Source organism: Anabrus simplex, chromosome 2, assembly GCF_040414725.1.
Source record: "Anabrus simplex isolate iqAnaSimp1 chromosome 2, ASM4041472v1, whole genome shotgun sequence".
Taxonomy (NCBI): domain Eukaryota; kingdom Metazoa; phylum Arthropoda; class Insecta; order Orthoptera; family Tettigoniidae; genus Anabrus; species Anabrus simplex.
The window spans coordinates 168647744-168662491 of record NC_090266.1 but is presented as its reverse complement, the minus strand read 5'-3'; the positions used below and the strand labels follow the sequence as shown (position 1 = coordinate 168662491).

Below are 14748 nucleotides of genomic sequence, written 5' to 3'. Positions count from 1 at the left end.
ATGAATTTTCAAGGCAACAACTTGTCTAAAATCTTCAATACCACATTAACTAACTCACCCAGCACGTCGACAATTACCCCCTACCCCCCACCTCCCCCTTTCCCACCACTTCCCCCACACACAACGACAGCAAGCCCATACATCCTCCCACCCAAGCACCTCCCCCTTCACCACGACCCCACTGATACAACACGAGAAATGAAAACCACTCGACCTTCAAAAACACAACAACACCCAGCACAAGCAAATAACATTCATCGCATTAACAAAAAGACATCAATACTATTCGCGTAACTTTCGAGTCCATATATCCCCCCTCCCTCTTTTTTATAAACCAACACTATATCAACCAGCACTCCCAATACACAACAAGCTCGCCCCTCCACTCTACCTTCCTCCATTCTGACAGCTCACCTCTGCGCATGACTCCGCCCATGCCCCTCGCCCCCAAAGCTCTCCACCCCTCCCGCCGCCATTGCCAACCGCATGTGCGTATTACCGACTGAGCCTCCTTCATAGTCCACCAATACTCATCAACAATTACCTCTCAGCGACACATCAGGTATGTAACATAACATTTACTCTTCATTACTTACCATAAACCTTTCTTACACACCAACTAATACTATTAACATCTCATTACAGATAACTTCCACTTCATACAATAAAACTTTCAACAACATGCCAGAACCCAGCGCACATTGGCACGAATATGGCGTGCCACTACGGCTCCTCTTTGCAGTCAGAATGAGAAGATGCCTCATCCCAGCTACAACGCTCTGACTCTGCAGTTACCGTATACATTCTAATCTCTCCACTGCAGTTCACAACACAAGCAACTCTATTCTATTTCACCAGACCAGCAACAAAAAACAATAACTTCATCCCGAGGTCCGTCATACTTTTTTCCATGGAATAATATCAAATTGTTCTCACCAGCATCTCACACCGATGTCTTCACATAACATTCGAAGCTACAGAAGTCAACTAAAAGAATAAGCGAAAGTTTCAACCGGCAACATATTCCTAATAAGCAATTACCTACAAATAACTGTCATCATTGTTGCCATTCAAACACACTGAATACCCATGAGTCTCCATCCACACTGACCAGTCTCCGTACCGATCTCGGTGCTGCAACCAGACAACTTTCAGCTTGATGCCTATAAACCTCATTTGGCTATGGAATATTTCCCTATCCCCGGTGATTTTAACTAAGATAAACCACTCTGCAAATTTCTGAAATGTCAATGCTACATTCTTCTTCCAACCTTTAAAACAACAGGACGCACTTGGTACTAGATTTTTGTATATCCTTGCTCACCAAGCTGCTCTTGTGTAAATATGTATATAAATTGTAAAATTCTCAACTGTTCAATTGGACAATAGTTACCAACCATTGACATTAATTTTTGGTTACAAACATTGACGCCGAGCACTACACCCTTTCTCCCTTGATTGTTATAATATAAATATTTTAAAACATTATATTTTCCTATGATTGCGTCAACTGTTCTCCAGAGCACCACTGCCGAACTCTACTATTTTAATTTTACGCATTGGTGCTGACTTCTTATTCTATAAACCTATATGTTCAACCATCACTATTGTACAACTGTTTCTCTTACTTCATTTTGTAATGTGTATTAATAATATGTATTAATTTGTGCATGTCAACTACTAACCAGATACCTGATTTTTGCCTTGAGGAAATAATTTGACTGATGATGCTCTCAATGAAGGGCGAAACATGTCTCAAGTGGAATCAATAATAAATTCCTAAATTGTAAAATTTATATGTATTGAATAGGTGACAAAACAAACCTTTTAGCATCCTGGATCCAAGGTGACGATTCGTGAAGATCTTACCTCCACCAGACATCACCTTTTGAAACAGGCAATTTCCATCTACAGAGAAAAGCAGGTGTGGACTTCTGACGGCACAATTATCATACTACAAAGGGGTGTTAAACACTGTGTGAAAACTACTGCTGAACTTAAAAAGATCTCTCCTTGTTGAAGTTAAATTAGTATGTTCTATTCACTATTCTCTTCTCTACTTTCACTTTACGTAATCTAAAACTCTATGCAATATTATTAGGACCTATAATTGAATATTAATTTCCTGGAATTTTTGTAACCATCCAAATTCATGCATGTCTTCTAAACTTAAGTCTTCTGAAATTCACAAAATCATTGAAGATCTATCCCTCTGATTTTAAAATAATTCAGTTAAATGCACAGTCATTAGTTGATAAGGTACATTTCGATGAGTTCTTTGACTGCTTTGTTGATTCAAATATTAATGTTATTACTGTGAGACATTTTTCAAGGAGTCCATACCAGACTCAGAGATCAACATTCCTGGCTTTAATTTATACAGAAACAATAGATTGGGCAAGAGAGGAGGAGGAGTAGTTGTGTACGTGAAGAGCAACATAAAAGGTAAAATAATTCACACCTTCCCTGCAGAATATTCTCGTAAGCCAGAGTATATTTTCCTCGAAACTTGAAATAGCTGTGGGTAAAGTATTATTTTCATGCATCTACCGCCCTCCCAAAATTGGTTTCATGGAGTTGTTTGTAGAGGAGATGTATAATTATGTTTTTCATTATAAATATGTTATACTTGCAGGTGATATGAATGGGCATTTTGGATCAAGGTCCTCGGAAACTGTAGTAATCGATGATGCACTTGACTCATGCAATTTGACTAGAATTCCATTGGATGACACATACCACACTGCACATTGTCATTCTAATCTCGATACCATAGCTTCAAATTGTAATGATACCCTTCTGAAATTTGGGCAGACCCCAGAGAGTGGATTTTCTGGACATGATATGCTCTATGCTGTCTTTTCGATAACACCACTCAAATATGAAAGAAAATGGATTACATTTAGAGATTTCCGCAGTTTTAATCCTGAAGATTTTCGAAAAGACGTAGTGTCAGCTCCCTGGCATGAAGTATTTTCTCAGCGTAATATTGATGATAAAGTCACCAAATTTCATAGTTTAATTTCTGCGTTGTACGACAAGCATGCCCCATTAAAAGTAATTTGAGCCAAACACCCACCTATCCCGTGGATAACATCTACAATTAAGAAATTAATCTCTGCGCGGGACAAGGCACAATAAAGCACATCAGAACCAGGAAACCTGAAGACCTTGAAACCTTTCGCATTTTGCGTAATAAAACCGAACTCACGATCTGAGATGCCAAAGTCAAACACATGCATTCTTTGTTCAGTAACAGATCAACTCCTTCTGCTCTATGGGGAACTATAAAATCACTAGAAATTGCTAAGAAAAATTCACAACTTACTTCCTCATTCATACCAGCAGAATTGCAAAACGATTATTTCTTAAAATTTCACCAGTGAACAATTCTCACAGAATATCTGAAATTATCCATAGCTACATGAACACGAATGAACCTCAACATGATCTCTCTCACTTTCGTACATTTACCCAGAGGATGTAATCAAAGTACTTAAGAGCATGAATACCAAGGCTGATGGACCTGATGGTCCAGTTCTCCTAATGAATTGTTTGGATATAATCACTCCGGTCACAGCTCACCTGTATAATTTCTGTTTACAATCAGAGTCTTTCCAGCTGTATGGAAAATGACCAATATCCAACCTGTTCCTAAAGTTCCTTCTCCTCAAATATTTGATGATTTCAGACCAATCATTATTTTGTCAATATTAGGTAAAGGATTAGAAAGGACTGTTTGCGAACAACTCACTTCGTATTTAAATACTCATTCTATTCTTAACACGTTTCAGTCTGGTTTTCGAACAGGCCATAGCACTACGACAGCACTTCTCAAAGTCATCGATGATATCAAGTTTGCAATGGACAGAAAGGAACTAACACTTCTGGTACTGTTTGATTTAAGCAAGGCATTTGCTAGAGTTCATCATGACCTCCTTCTGACTAAATTACATACAATGGGCTTATCTCTATCATCTCTCTCTTGGTTTGAAGCGTTCTTGAAAGGAAGGTCTCAGCGTGTAGTATTTGACAAACAAAATTTCTCTAAATGGTCTAGTGTACATTCTGGTGTCCCTCAGGATTCCGTGTTGGGTCCCCTTTTGTTTTCACTGGAGTTTTATGCCACACGAGACATCATATGTACGCTGATGATTTACAGATCTATTACCATTTTCTTGTGAATTGTGTTCACAAAAGTATTAGTAAAATAAATCTAGATATAGAAAGACTACATCAATATACACTAAGTCATAATTTACTATTAAATGAAAACAAAACCTTAGCTATTTTTCTAGGATATTGAAGAAATTTATCAGATCTTTCAACAGTAACTGTAAACGGTTCTGTAGTCAAGTATCAGGAATGTGTTAAGAACTTAGGAATTCTACTGGATAACACTCTGTCCTGGATCTACTGGTTCTTGATTTCTGATTGTCTACACTTCTTCTGCAGTTAGTATATTATCTCTATGAAGCTAGAAAAATTATCTGCATATGATTTGCACTGGTCATATTTGACCAAGTCCTTTGTTCAGATGAGTCAAGTGCATGATCGGGACAATAGGTTTACAGCTAACACCCTTCAGGTTCCACAGCATCGTACGGTAAAGTGCAGTAAGTCGTTCATTGTCACTGCCTATCAATTATACAATGATCTTAAACTATATGAAATACAGCAAAGTAGTGTCGGAACTCAGAAAAAATGCCTTTCCACTTATTAAGCCAAGTAAGTGAATTTTCACAAAATTAATTAAATAGTACAAAATATCATAATCTGGATACAATTTAGATGCTCAGAATTATTCTTAATTCATCCTCGGCATTAAAATTCTTAGGTTTCTCTAATGTCTTCTCCTCCTTGTTAGTGTAGTCTATGTTTATGAAATGGTAAAAGAATTATTGTAACCTCTTAGATGTTTAGTTTTTAACCTTATTTTTATATTCTCCGTAGGAAATTGTATTTTCACTTTTTATGTATTCTTTTTATTAGATGGTGTATATTAGTTGATACATTTAAGTTAAAGTGGCAGTTAGTTACAGCCAAAGCTACCTCTGGTCCTACTTGTAATTAACTTTAAATAAATATATTTCTATTCTATTCTTATGTTTAAAAATGGTAGATTCAGCATTCAATGTACATGTAGCGTAAAATTCATACATACCGAAAAAACCAGTATAACTTGGTTTCATATCCCCGCTGAGTAGCTTTTAATTACGTATTCAATAGTATGTCTTCTTGTTTAACCCTCTCCAGGCTGATGATTTCCAACTGGAATCATTAATTTTCGTACTTTATGTGATTTTACTAAGTAACTCTTTGCCAGATTTCTTTTATTCCTTGGAAGCTTTGTTTTCATCTGCAGGGGTGGGTCAAGCTGTCAGGATGTTCTGCACAAGCATTTGTGTGTAATGGCAGTGAATGTTGTGCTATGTCAAGGTTATCTACTGGTTCTTGATTTCTGATTGTCTACACTTCTTCTGCAGTTAGTATATTATCTCTATGAAGCTAGAAAAATTATCTACATATGATTTGCAGCTTCATTTTTATGAACAGCATTTTATTTGACAATTATATCAAAACGGGAATGATATATCAATCAAAGAGCTTATGATTCAAATTGGAATCAATGGGCTTTTCTGGTGTGTGGTATTCTAAATAATGTACATGTAGTGTTGTAAAATTCACAGAGTTCCTTTTGTTGTGAGAGATTCAGAATTGTTTTTTATGTCTTGGATGTGTGTGCTATCGATGCATGGATTCTTTACATGAGACATTGCAAGCAAAATAATGTAAAAAGGTCATGTCATTCCTTGAGTTCAAGGCTTCTATAGCATTTGCATCGATGACTGCTGCAAAAACTGAATCAAAGGAAAAAGGGAGTCCTTCAGATTGGGTATCTCCACCTGCTCCAAAACTTCCATTAGTGCATATACACTTTGACCACATTGGTCACTGGCCTGAATACTCGATGCAAAAGAACAGGTGTAAGCTGTTTATCAAGTCCTATTCAAGGTTCCGATGCTGAAAATGTTGCATTGCTCTCTGTCGTTCAAAAAAAACCAAATGTTTCAAAAACGAGAAGTGACAAATTTCTAAATTGTGTGTCCTCAGGTAACATATCAAAATAATGTTGTACACTGCATATTGCATAATGTAACTGATATTCACATTTTAACATTACCCCACTCTTCATAACACACTATGGTACGCTCTTACATGTTTAGAACATACTTTGACATTGTTTGCACATAATAACTTACTATTGTCGAATAAATTACATAATATAAGGTTCCAAACTGCCTGTTATTTCAGACCTTTCGTATTCGTATTGCCCAATGTTTCCAATTGAATCAGTTTTCCATTTTCTTTGTTTTTCTAAAAAAATGCCTGGATTTTGACACACATACTTTATTCATACCTATTTGAAGGGTTTTTTTTTTTTTTTTTGTTTTTTTTTTTTTTTTTTGCTTTACGTCGCACCAACATAGATAAGTCTTATGGCGATGATGGGATAGGAAAGACCTAGGAATGGGAAGGAAGCAGCCATGGCTGTAATTAAGGTACAGCCCCAGCATTTGCCTGGTGTGAAAATGGGGAAACCACGGAAAACCATCTTCAGGGCTGCCGACAGTGGGGTTCGAACCCACTATCTCCTGATTACTGGATACTGGCCGCACTTAAGCGACTGCAGCTATCGAGCTCGGTAAGGGGATTTTCAAGGAAATTTTTTTTTTCCCCCTCAGTCAAATAAATTTGGGTTGGAGAGGGTTAACATTTTCTCTTTCCTTATCCCTCTGTAGAAACGTCTTAGCAAAGTTTTATTGTACTCTAGTTCACATATTATAGGAAGTGTGTTCTTTTCCGTAAGTTCCATCGTTGGAAGCTTAGAAAACTGATAATAACTACAAATTATAATAGTTAACATCTGCAGTGGTTTGGGAGACAGCAAACATTGCATACTCAATTTTGGTATATGCTTGGCAACTAAATTACAAACTTGTAAAATAGTTTACCATAATTACTGAATCAAGTAAATGCAGACCTTATTGAGAAAGGAACACTGCAGGATGTGAAAGGAGAGGAACTCTATAATGACAGGAATCGATGGATACATATTGTCCACAACAGTCCTACCCGGTCCGCTGGAAGGATACCCAGATGATGATGATGATGATGATGATGAATAAGTGAACCCAGACTCTATGAGAAAAGAAGAGTGCAGAAGATATATCAAAGAAAGCAAAGGCTACTCTCAAATTCTATGAGATGTGCATTAAATTGTAAAACATATGCCATATCTAGGTTACACACGTACCTTGAGTTCACCTCTATCATTGATCAACAAATTCTGAGGCTTGAGATCCCTATGAAGTATTCTACGTCGGTGGCAGTAAGCGAGGCCACGAAGGAGTTGGAACAAGAATAACTGTGAACAGTATTATACTCATAAATAGAATTTATATCTTAATACATGGAACTACATTAGTGCTAAAAGTAAATGCATTTACAAGAATTAGGTAGACGAATTAAAACAACTTAAGTTTATTTACCTTAACATTATTCATACTCAGAATATTGCCACAGTCATCCATATACTGTTTCAAATCTCTTTCCAGATACTCAAAAACAAGAGTAAGTGACTTCTCTGTGTGGACTATGTCATGTAGCGTCACTGGAACGAAACAGGACATTCATAATCAGAGGCATTTGAAAGAGAATACTGAATATATGAAAGATTTATATACTCTGAAGCGAAAGGAAAGTAGAAAGCAAACTTGAAATACTTTAAAAGTGATCCATCTGCAGACATCAGCTATACTAATAGTTGAAGCTAAAGCTAAATGTTGACTATACGCACATACGATCCTTTTAATTACACAACAATCACACTGAGATCTATCAGTTCGCAATGCTGCTTAATCACTGTAGTTTCTGCATAAAGAGGAATGTTGCGGAGTTGTCGATGAGAATCTCAATGAAACACACAGCATAGAATGGTGATGGGTACAAAGCAACTTGTGAAAAATAGAGTAAAACCTTGGATTTCGAACAACTTTGTATGCGAGTGTTTTCAAGACTAGCAAAAATTTGAAATGAATTACAACTTGATAAATGAGCAATGTTTTGCACTACAAGCAGTGCTGATCTGTCTGCTGAGCGCCACATAACCACAAGTGAGTTAATTGTTCCCTCACGCAGTATGACTGTGGATAATCATCCCCCATGGTGATCAGTTAGCATGCCTCGCTCATACATATTACACTACAGGACTGTAATCACATGTGTACTAAATAGCACATTTTCTGTTATGTGTCCAAGTGCAGTGACTGTTATTTAGTAACTTTACTACACCATATAACATATTTCCTTCTATGTGTGAGGAATGTGTCGAATAGTTTGGCCATACCTTATTGTTATACCCTGTACAGAGTAGTCAATTTTAATGTAGCTGTAGAGTAAGTTGTTCACTACAGTTTAATTCTGTCTTCATAGAATTCAAATGAATAACAAACAAGTGCTTCCAAATATTGTAGAAAATAAATAGTTAACATTGTTCAGAAGTTAATTTAATCTTACATTTTTTAAATAATCTTTCTTTTTTACGATCTGCTTTACATCGCACTGACACAGGTAGGTCTTATGGGCGACAATGAGATAGGAAAGGGCTAGGAGTGGTAAGGCCTTAATTAATGTTCAGCCCCCCAACATTTGTCCGGAGTGAAAATGGGAAACCACGGAAAACTTTCTTCAGGGCTGCCGACAGTGGAGTTCGAACACACTATCTACTGAATGTAAGCTGACAACTATGTGACCCAAACCACACAGCCACTTGCTGAGTAATTTTAAATAGTTGAAAATACAAAGTCTGGCTCCTTGGCTGAATGGTTAGCATTGAGGCCTTCAGTTCAGAGGGTCCCAGCTTCAATTCCCAGCCAGTAGAACAATGTTTAAGCAGGAACGAGCTTGTATAGGGCAAGAAGAAATGGATATAGAAGTATTAGGACTGATGAAGAGAAAGTCTATCTACTTCAAGATGGTAGTTTATAAAGATGTAGAGATTATCCCTGTTCTTTTGTATTTTCAGGTCTGACCTTGCCTCTTATATCTGTTGTTCCTGCTTCCCTCATTAACCTGTCATTATGCTCATCCTACTGTGTTCCATTTCATGTTCCTATATTTCTATATATTACCGAGACAACTTCTGACATGATCCTCTTAATATGGCTGGCCTCACAATTCTGTATCATATTGTTATCTATGACCATTGCCACTAAATTGCAGAAGCCCCTTGAGAATAGATTAGTAACTGTAACTTGGATTGTATAAACCTTTCATGGGAAATATATGGCCGTTGCTTTTCCCAAGACCTGAATAAAATGAGAAAATAAGTGAGATTTTCAGCTATGCATGTGCCATCAATGTTAGCTAGGTTGTTTTTCCTGTACTTAGAAAATTTCAATATGAATTTAACCCATAATTACCAGACATCCTTGTATTTTCGCTAGGCCAAATTATAGACATTTTTAATCACCCCCAATAATTTTGGACGCACAAGATAATAGTGTGTTTTTTAAGACATTATTTTCTACAGAATAATTGGTCTTTGTCACTTAGCCATATTTTAATGTACATATAATGACTTAAAATTTGTTGTTAGTATAGTATGCTAAGCATACATTTTACACTGCACTAATAGTATTATATTTTTTATTTTTCTAATATACCTTGCAATCAATATCTCAATGGCTGATGATGGCACGATGGATGCCGAAACCAGTCCCATAATGTATACCATGATATTTTAAATAAACATGTGATGTTTTAATTGAATTATTATGTTAATGTATTGAATAGGTGGAAACCTTTAACTTTATAAGCATTGTAAATTGTAGTCAATACGGACAAAAACTGAAATTCTTAATATTAAATAAGTCTAACATTGAAAATTATTTTATACATAAACTCATCCACACTCACTCATATAATACAAGAAATGCAAACAGAACAACAAGTAGTTCTCAAGAGGCTAGGAATAACACTAGACAATTACACAGCAGAAAGAAAAATATACCAACAAGCCCAATTTGAAACATACGAGAACAATTCCAATTCCACATCACATTAGAAAGTGTTTATTCACCAACAAGTTTGTTCATGAACAATATTCTCGTATTGACAACATAAAATTAATGCCAATACATTTTGTATAAATGTTACTCCAGCAACATCGAGAACAAGTTAAATGTTCATAAGATAGGCAATTATCAACTGTAGAAAATTGTTAATATAGGTAACGAAGTTTCAACGACAATCATACAAGTGAAGCAACATTGAATCAATACAATTAGCCAGATCTCAAAAGGTTTTCTAAAATAATTTTAAAGGACGTTCACCAGATGAGTTTTGTCGATAAAATGTTAGACTTAGATAGATTTTAGACACATATGTTTTAACTTAAAGGAATTATTTTATTGTTATATGACTTGTAAAATATTATGAGATTTGTCAATCAGGTTTACAAGCATAATCTTAATCCAATAGAATAGATTCATGTTCTTATATAACCTTAAGTAAATAATAATTGGCTGATGATGCTCACGAAAAAGGAGCAAAACATGTACCATATCAACAACTTAATAAATATGTACGTTTTTATTGTATTGAATAGGTGGTAATTAACAAAATTATAAGAATTTGTATCACAAGTAGATCTTCAATACGGACAAAAAATGAAATTTATAAACCTGCAATAAGTAGTATGTTCTGAGCTGTCAGCGGAGAGATGGCGTAGAATGACATTAGTAGATGAATAAGTTTGAGTGGCGTCTTTAAAAGTAGGAAAGATCACAATATAAAGAAAAGTTGGAATTCAAGAGGACAAATTGGGGCAAATATTCATTTATAGGAAGGGGAGTTAGGGATCGGAATAACTTACCAAGGGAGATGTTCAATAAATTTCCAATTTCTTTGAAATCATTTAAGGCAATGTATCGGTGAAATTTGGTGCAAAATGTGAAAAAAATCCATTTTTAGTTTTTTATGTTCTCATGTTTATACCTTGTACTTTATTTTTGAGCTTTGTTTTATTTAAATATCAGCCATTTAAAGCCCTTAGTGGCCATTTAAATGACCCGGTGCAAGTGGGCGTTGCCGCCCATCGACACTATTCTCATGAATATCTTTCGTTTTTCGAAGATTTTGAATTGAGCATTCGGGTTGAATGTAAGAAATTTTGTTGCTGTGGGTCTTTATGTTGGCTGTTCTGATGGACTAACGATATATCGAGTGGAATTGGCACTTATTTCAAGGATGGAGCTTGTCCATGTGTTGAATGTAAACAAAGACTTGTGATCTTACGTTTTGTGTTTATCATTCGTGTTTTAGGCCTACTCTGCTTTTCTGTAATTTCTTAAATGTTACATTTGTAATAAGTGTATTATGAATGATCCATAAACAATAACAGTATCTACTTAGTGCAAGCAGCTTAGTTTTTGAGGTTGGGATTTGTGAGGTTGTGTTATTATCAGTGTACATAATGGGCAGAAGAATTGAGACTTGTCGTCGCCGGAAGAAACAACCTAGTAAAGTGTTGAATAAAGTGAAACAATGACATTTCTAACAGGAATAAGAATGTAAGTACTATTTTACAAGATCAAGTAGGGGAAGTTAAAATCCCCACACCAAATATTGTGCCCAGGGAATGCATAATGTAATTTGGGCTAAGTATCCGAAGGAAGTGTTTATGTCAAATGAAGAACTGGAGATTGCTGTAACATCAGCAATTGCTGAATTCAGCATGGGTTATGAAGCAAGTGAGAAACTAAAAGCTAGTGTTAGGGGTGTTAAAGTTAGCAGCTCAGGACAGAAAATTAGTGTAATGTGGGACAAGCGTAGAATTGACCACAGTGGAGTGTCTGGGCGACAAGGGTTCAAAACAGCCCGAAGGAAACTAAAACTCCCTAAACTGCTAATGAGGCCAGGAAGAAGGCAGCAGAGGGTCCAACACATGGTGCTGGGGAGTTTTAAGTCAACTAGTTTCAGGTATTGGACTACTGTTCATCTCTAAAATTTCAATCTCTTTTTCCTCAGAATTTATTTTCCAGCATTTTTCAAGATTCAAAATGCTCCTCATGCCACAGTTTTCAATCAATCTACTTGAAACTTTTAGGATAGTTTCAGATACAACATAATAATAAACTGATGTGCAAATTTTAAAATACATGCAATAGTTCAGTGGCAATCTAGTTTTTTCTCATCATGATCATCATAAAATATATTTTAAAAGTTAAGCCTATGTGAAATAATTTGTTCCTTTCAGTGTAATTAAAATTTGTCGAAACCCACACATCACTTCTTTTATATAGGTCTTTTAAAACCAAGATCAAATTTTAAGCCAGATCTGTTGAGCCGTTTGGCATGAGGAGCATTTTATAAATACATCGAAAATTGTTAAAAATATTGATAAATTTATGAATATCTCAAAAACTGTTATTGATAGAAACTTGAAACTTTGTATGTTGTATCATGCTGATAATGATATTAAATGATCAAAATTCTAAGGTGATAGGATGAAAACTGTAGATTTTAGGATTTTCACAGATGCATTGCCTTAAGAAAAGACCAGGAAAACAACAGATAGGGAATCTGCCACCTGAGCGACTGCCCTAAATGCAGATCAGTATTGATTGATTGACGCTCTCCACAATTCAAGGTTTTGTCCAGTTATTTTTATAATTCCTTTCCCTTCCCTTTCTCCCCTAGTCAGCATTATTGCCTTACTCTTTTCCATGCTGATTTTCATTCCATAATTTTCAACAATCTCACTCTGCACACAGCATTATTAATAATAGTTGTGACAGCAGCACACTTCATTATAGCCCAGTTTCAATCCAAAACTACTCTGTCCTCCTTACATGTGTCTGGACACTGATGCAACAATTTTTGTACCTTGCTTGCACCACTTGTTTTCCAAATCCTTTCTGTTGTATTACTTTCCATACCTTTGCTCTGGGTACACTATCATAAGACTTTTCTAAATCAAGGAATGCCTATTTCCATATCTCTTCCATATCCCCAAATTTTTCCATTAACTACCTCATACTGAAGAGGGGGTGTAATACTGATGTTCTCTTTTGAAAGCCATATTGATCTTCTTGTTATTGTTCTTCCATATTCCTTCTCAATCTCTTTTCTTGTACCCTTTCAAATACTTTTGCTACCATACCTGAGCTGTGAGTGTGATTCCTAATCTTCTTGTCCCACTTCTTGAATTTAAGTGTTATTGCTCCTTTACTACATTCATTACTATACAGCCTTTGTAAACCAACTGGTCCTGCTGCCGTTATCATTTCCACACACAATTCATCCAATCCAGCTGCTTTTCCCACTCTCATTCATTTGACAGCAGTATCCACCTCTTCCATTATGATTTCATTCTTGGATTATGTGTCCTCACACTCTATCATCTCATCCACAACCCCTCTCACACTGAGTTCATCAAAGTAATCCTTCCATCTTTTCCTTTTCTTCTTTGGTTGTCTTATTATCACTCTTTTTTTTCCCTTTCACCTGTTTCGTGTAGACTCCTCCTATTCTCTTCCATCTTACAAGTCCATATAACATCCTTTTATCACTGTACACATCGTCTTCCAACTCTCCTGTAACTCCTTCCCAACTTTTCTTCTTAATACTTTCTTGCACCTTTACATTTCCTGATATTTTCTTCTACTTCCTTCAGTTTTATCCCTTTTCCATACTTGCCATGCTTCCTTCTTATTTTCCACTGCTTTCTTTACCCTCTCATTCTACCAAGGGGGCCCTTAATTATTATTCATTAATACAACAATAAACAAGCATAACTTACTAATAATTCATAACAGCCAACAAAGTGAATTCTTGATGTTATAATCATTTATGTAATTCATTCCAGAATTTTTCTTAGCCTTTACAGTAAAGGCAATCAAGTTGCTTCAAGTATCCTTAATGTTTACCAGTCACATGAACTCAGCATCATCTCATTCTCTAGTTGGTCTAGAACTGTCTAGCGACTGTCCACCTAATCTGACCATAAATGTACACGGTGGTGCACAAATAGCTGACACATTTGATTTTAGAATAACAACTTTATTTTTCACAGAAGACTAATGAAATTTTAGACACAGGCAGCTTGTACCCTGGAAATACACTTCACTATATCATAGGTTCAACGTGGTCTCCATTGCGGCGGATAACCTCTTCGAGACGAGTACGCATCTTTCTGACGACTTTGTGGCACAGGTCTTCATGAATTTCACTGCAGAACTGCACAATCCGAGCACGCATTTCCATGCGGTTTTGAGGTCTTGAAGCGAAGAGTATTTCCTTCAAATAGCCCCATAAAAGTAAATCACAAGGATTTAAATAAGGGCTTTAAGGAGGCCATGAGAATCTGCCATTATTGTTGTACTGTGGGTAACGAAGAGACATTACACGATCACCAAATACTCCCCTAAAAAACTCAAGAACATCGTTAGCTGTGTGAGGTGTTGCAACATCTTGCATAAACCAATGTGTATGAATAGGGATAGCGAGAATTTGAGGCATGAATTCATTCCCCAGCATGTCCGACTGAAGAAAAATGGTCCAATTAACCCATGACTTGACAGAGCTACCCACAGACACACTTTTTCTCCATATGTGTTTTTTAGTGAATAATGTCTGGTTTTTCTGTAGCCCAAAACTGCATATTTTGTTTATTAACTGCTC

At 36.1% G+C, this 14748-nt stretch overlaps 1 protein-coding gene across 3 annotated transcripts in view; it reads right to left on the bottom strand.

The window, feature by feature from the left end:
• LOC136863964 (cyclin-dependent kinase 17) overlaps positions 1 to 14748 on the bottom strand; it is a 322506-nt gene that overhangs the window by 97391 nt on the left and 210367 nt on the right. For all 3 annotated transcript variants that reach the window (XM_067140423.2, XM_067140424.2, XM_067140425.2), the window contains 2 exons: positions 7554 to 7675; positions 7319 to 7429 (listed from right to left, as the gene is read on the bottom strand). In XM_067140423.2, the coding sequence (XP_066996524.1) occupies positions 7319 to 7429; positions 7554 to 7675 (233 nt within the window). The remainder of the gene's footprint in view (positions 1 to 7318; positions 7430 to 7553; positions 7676 to 14748) is intronic.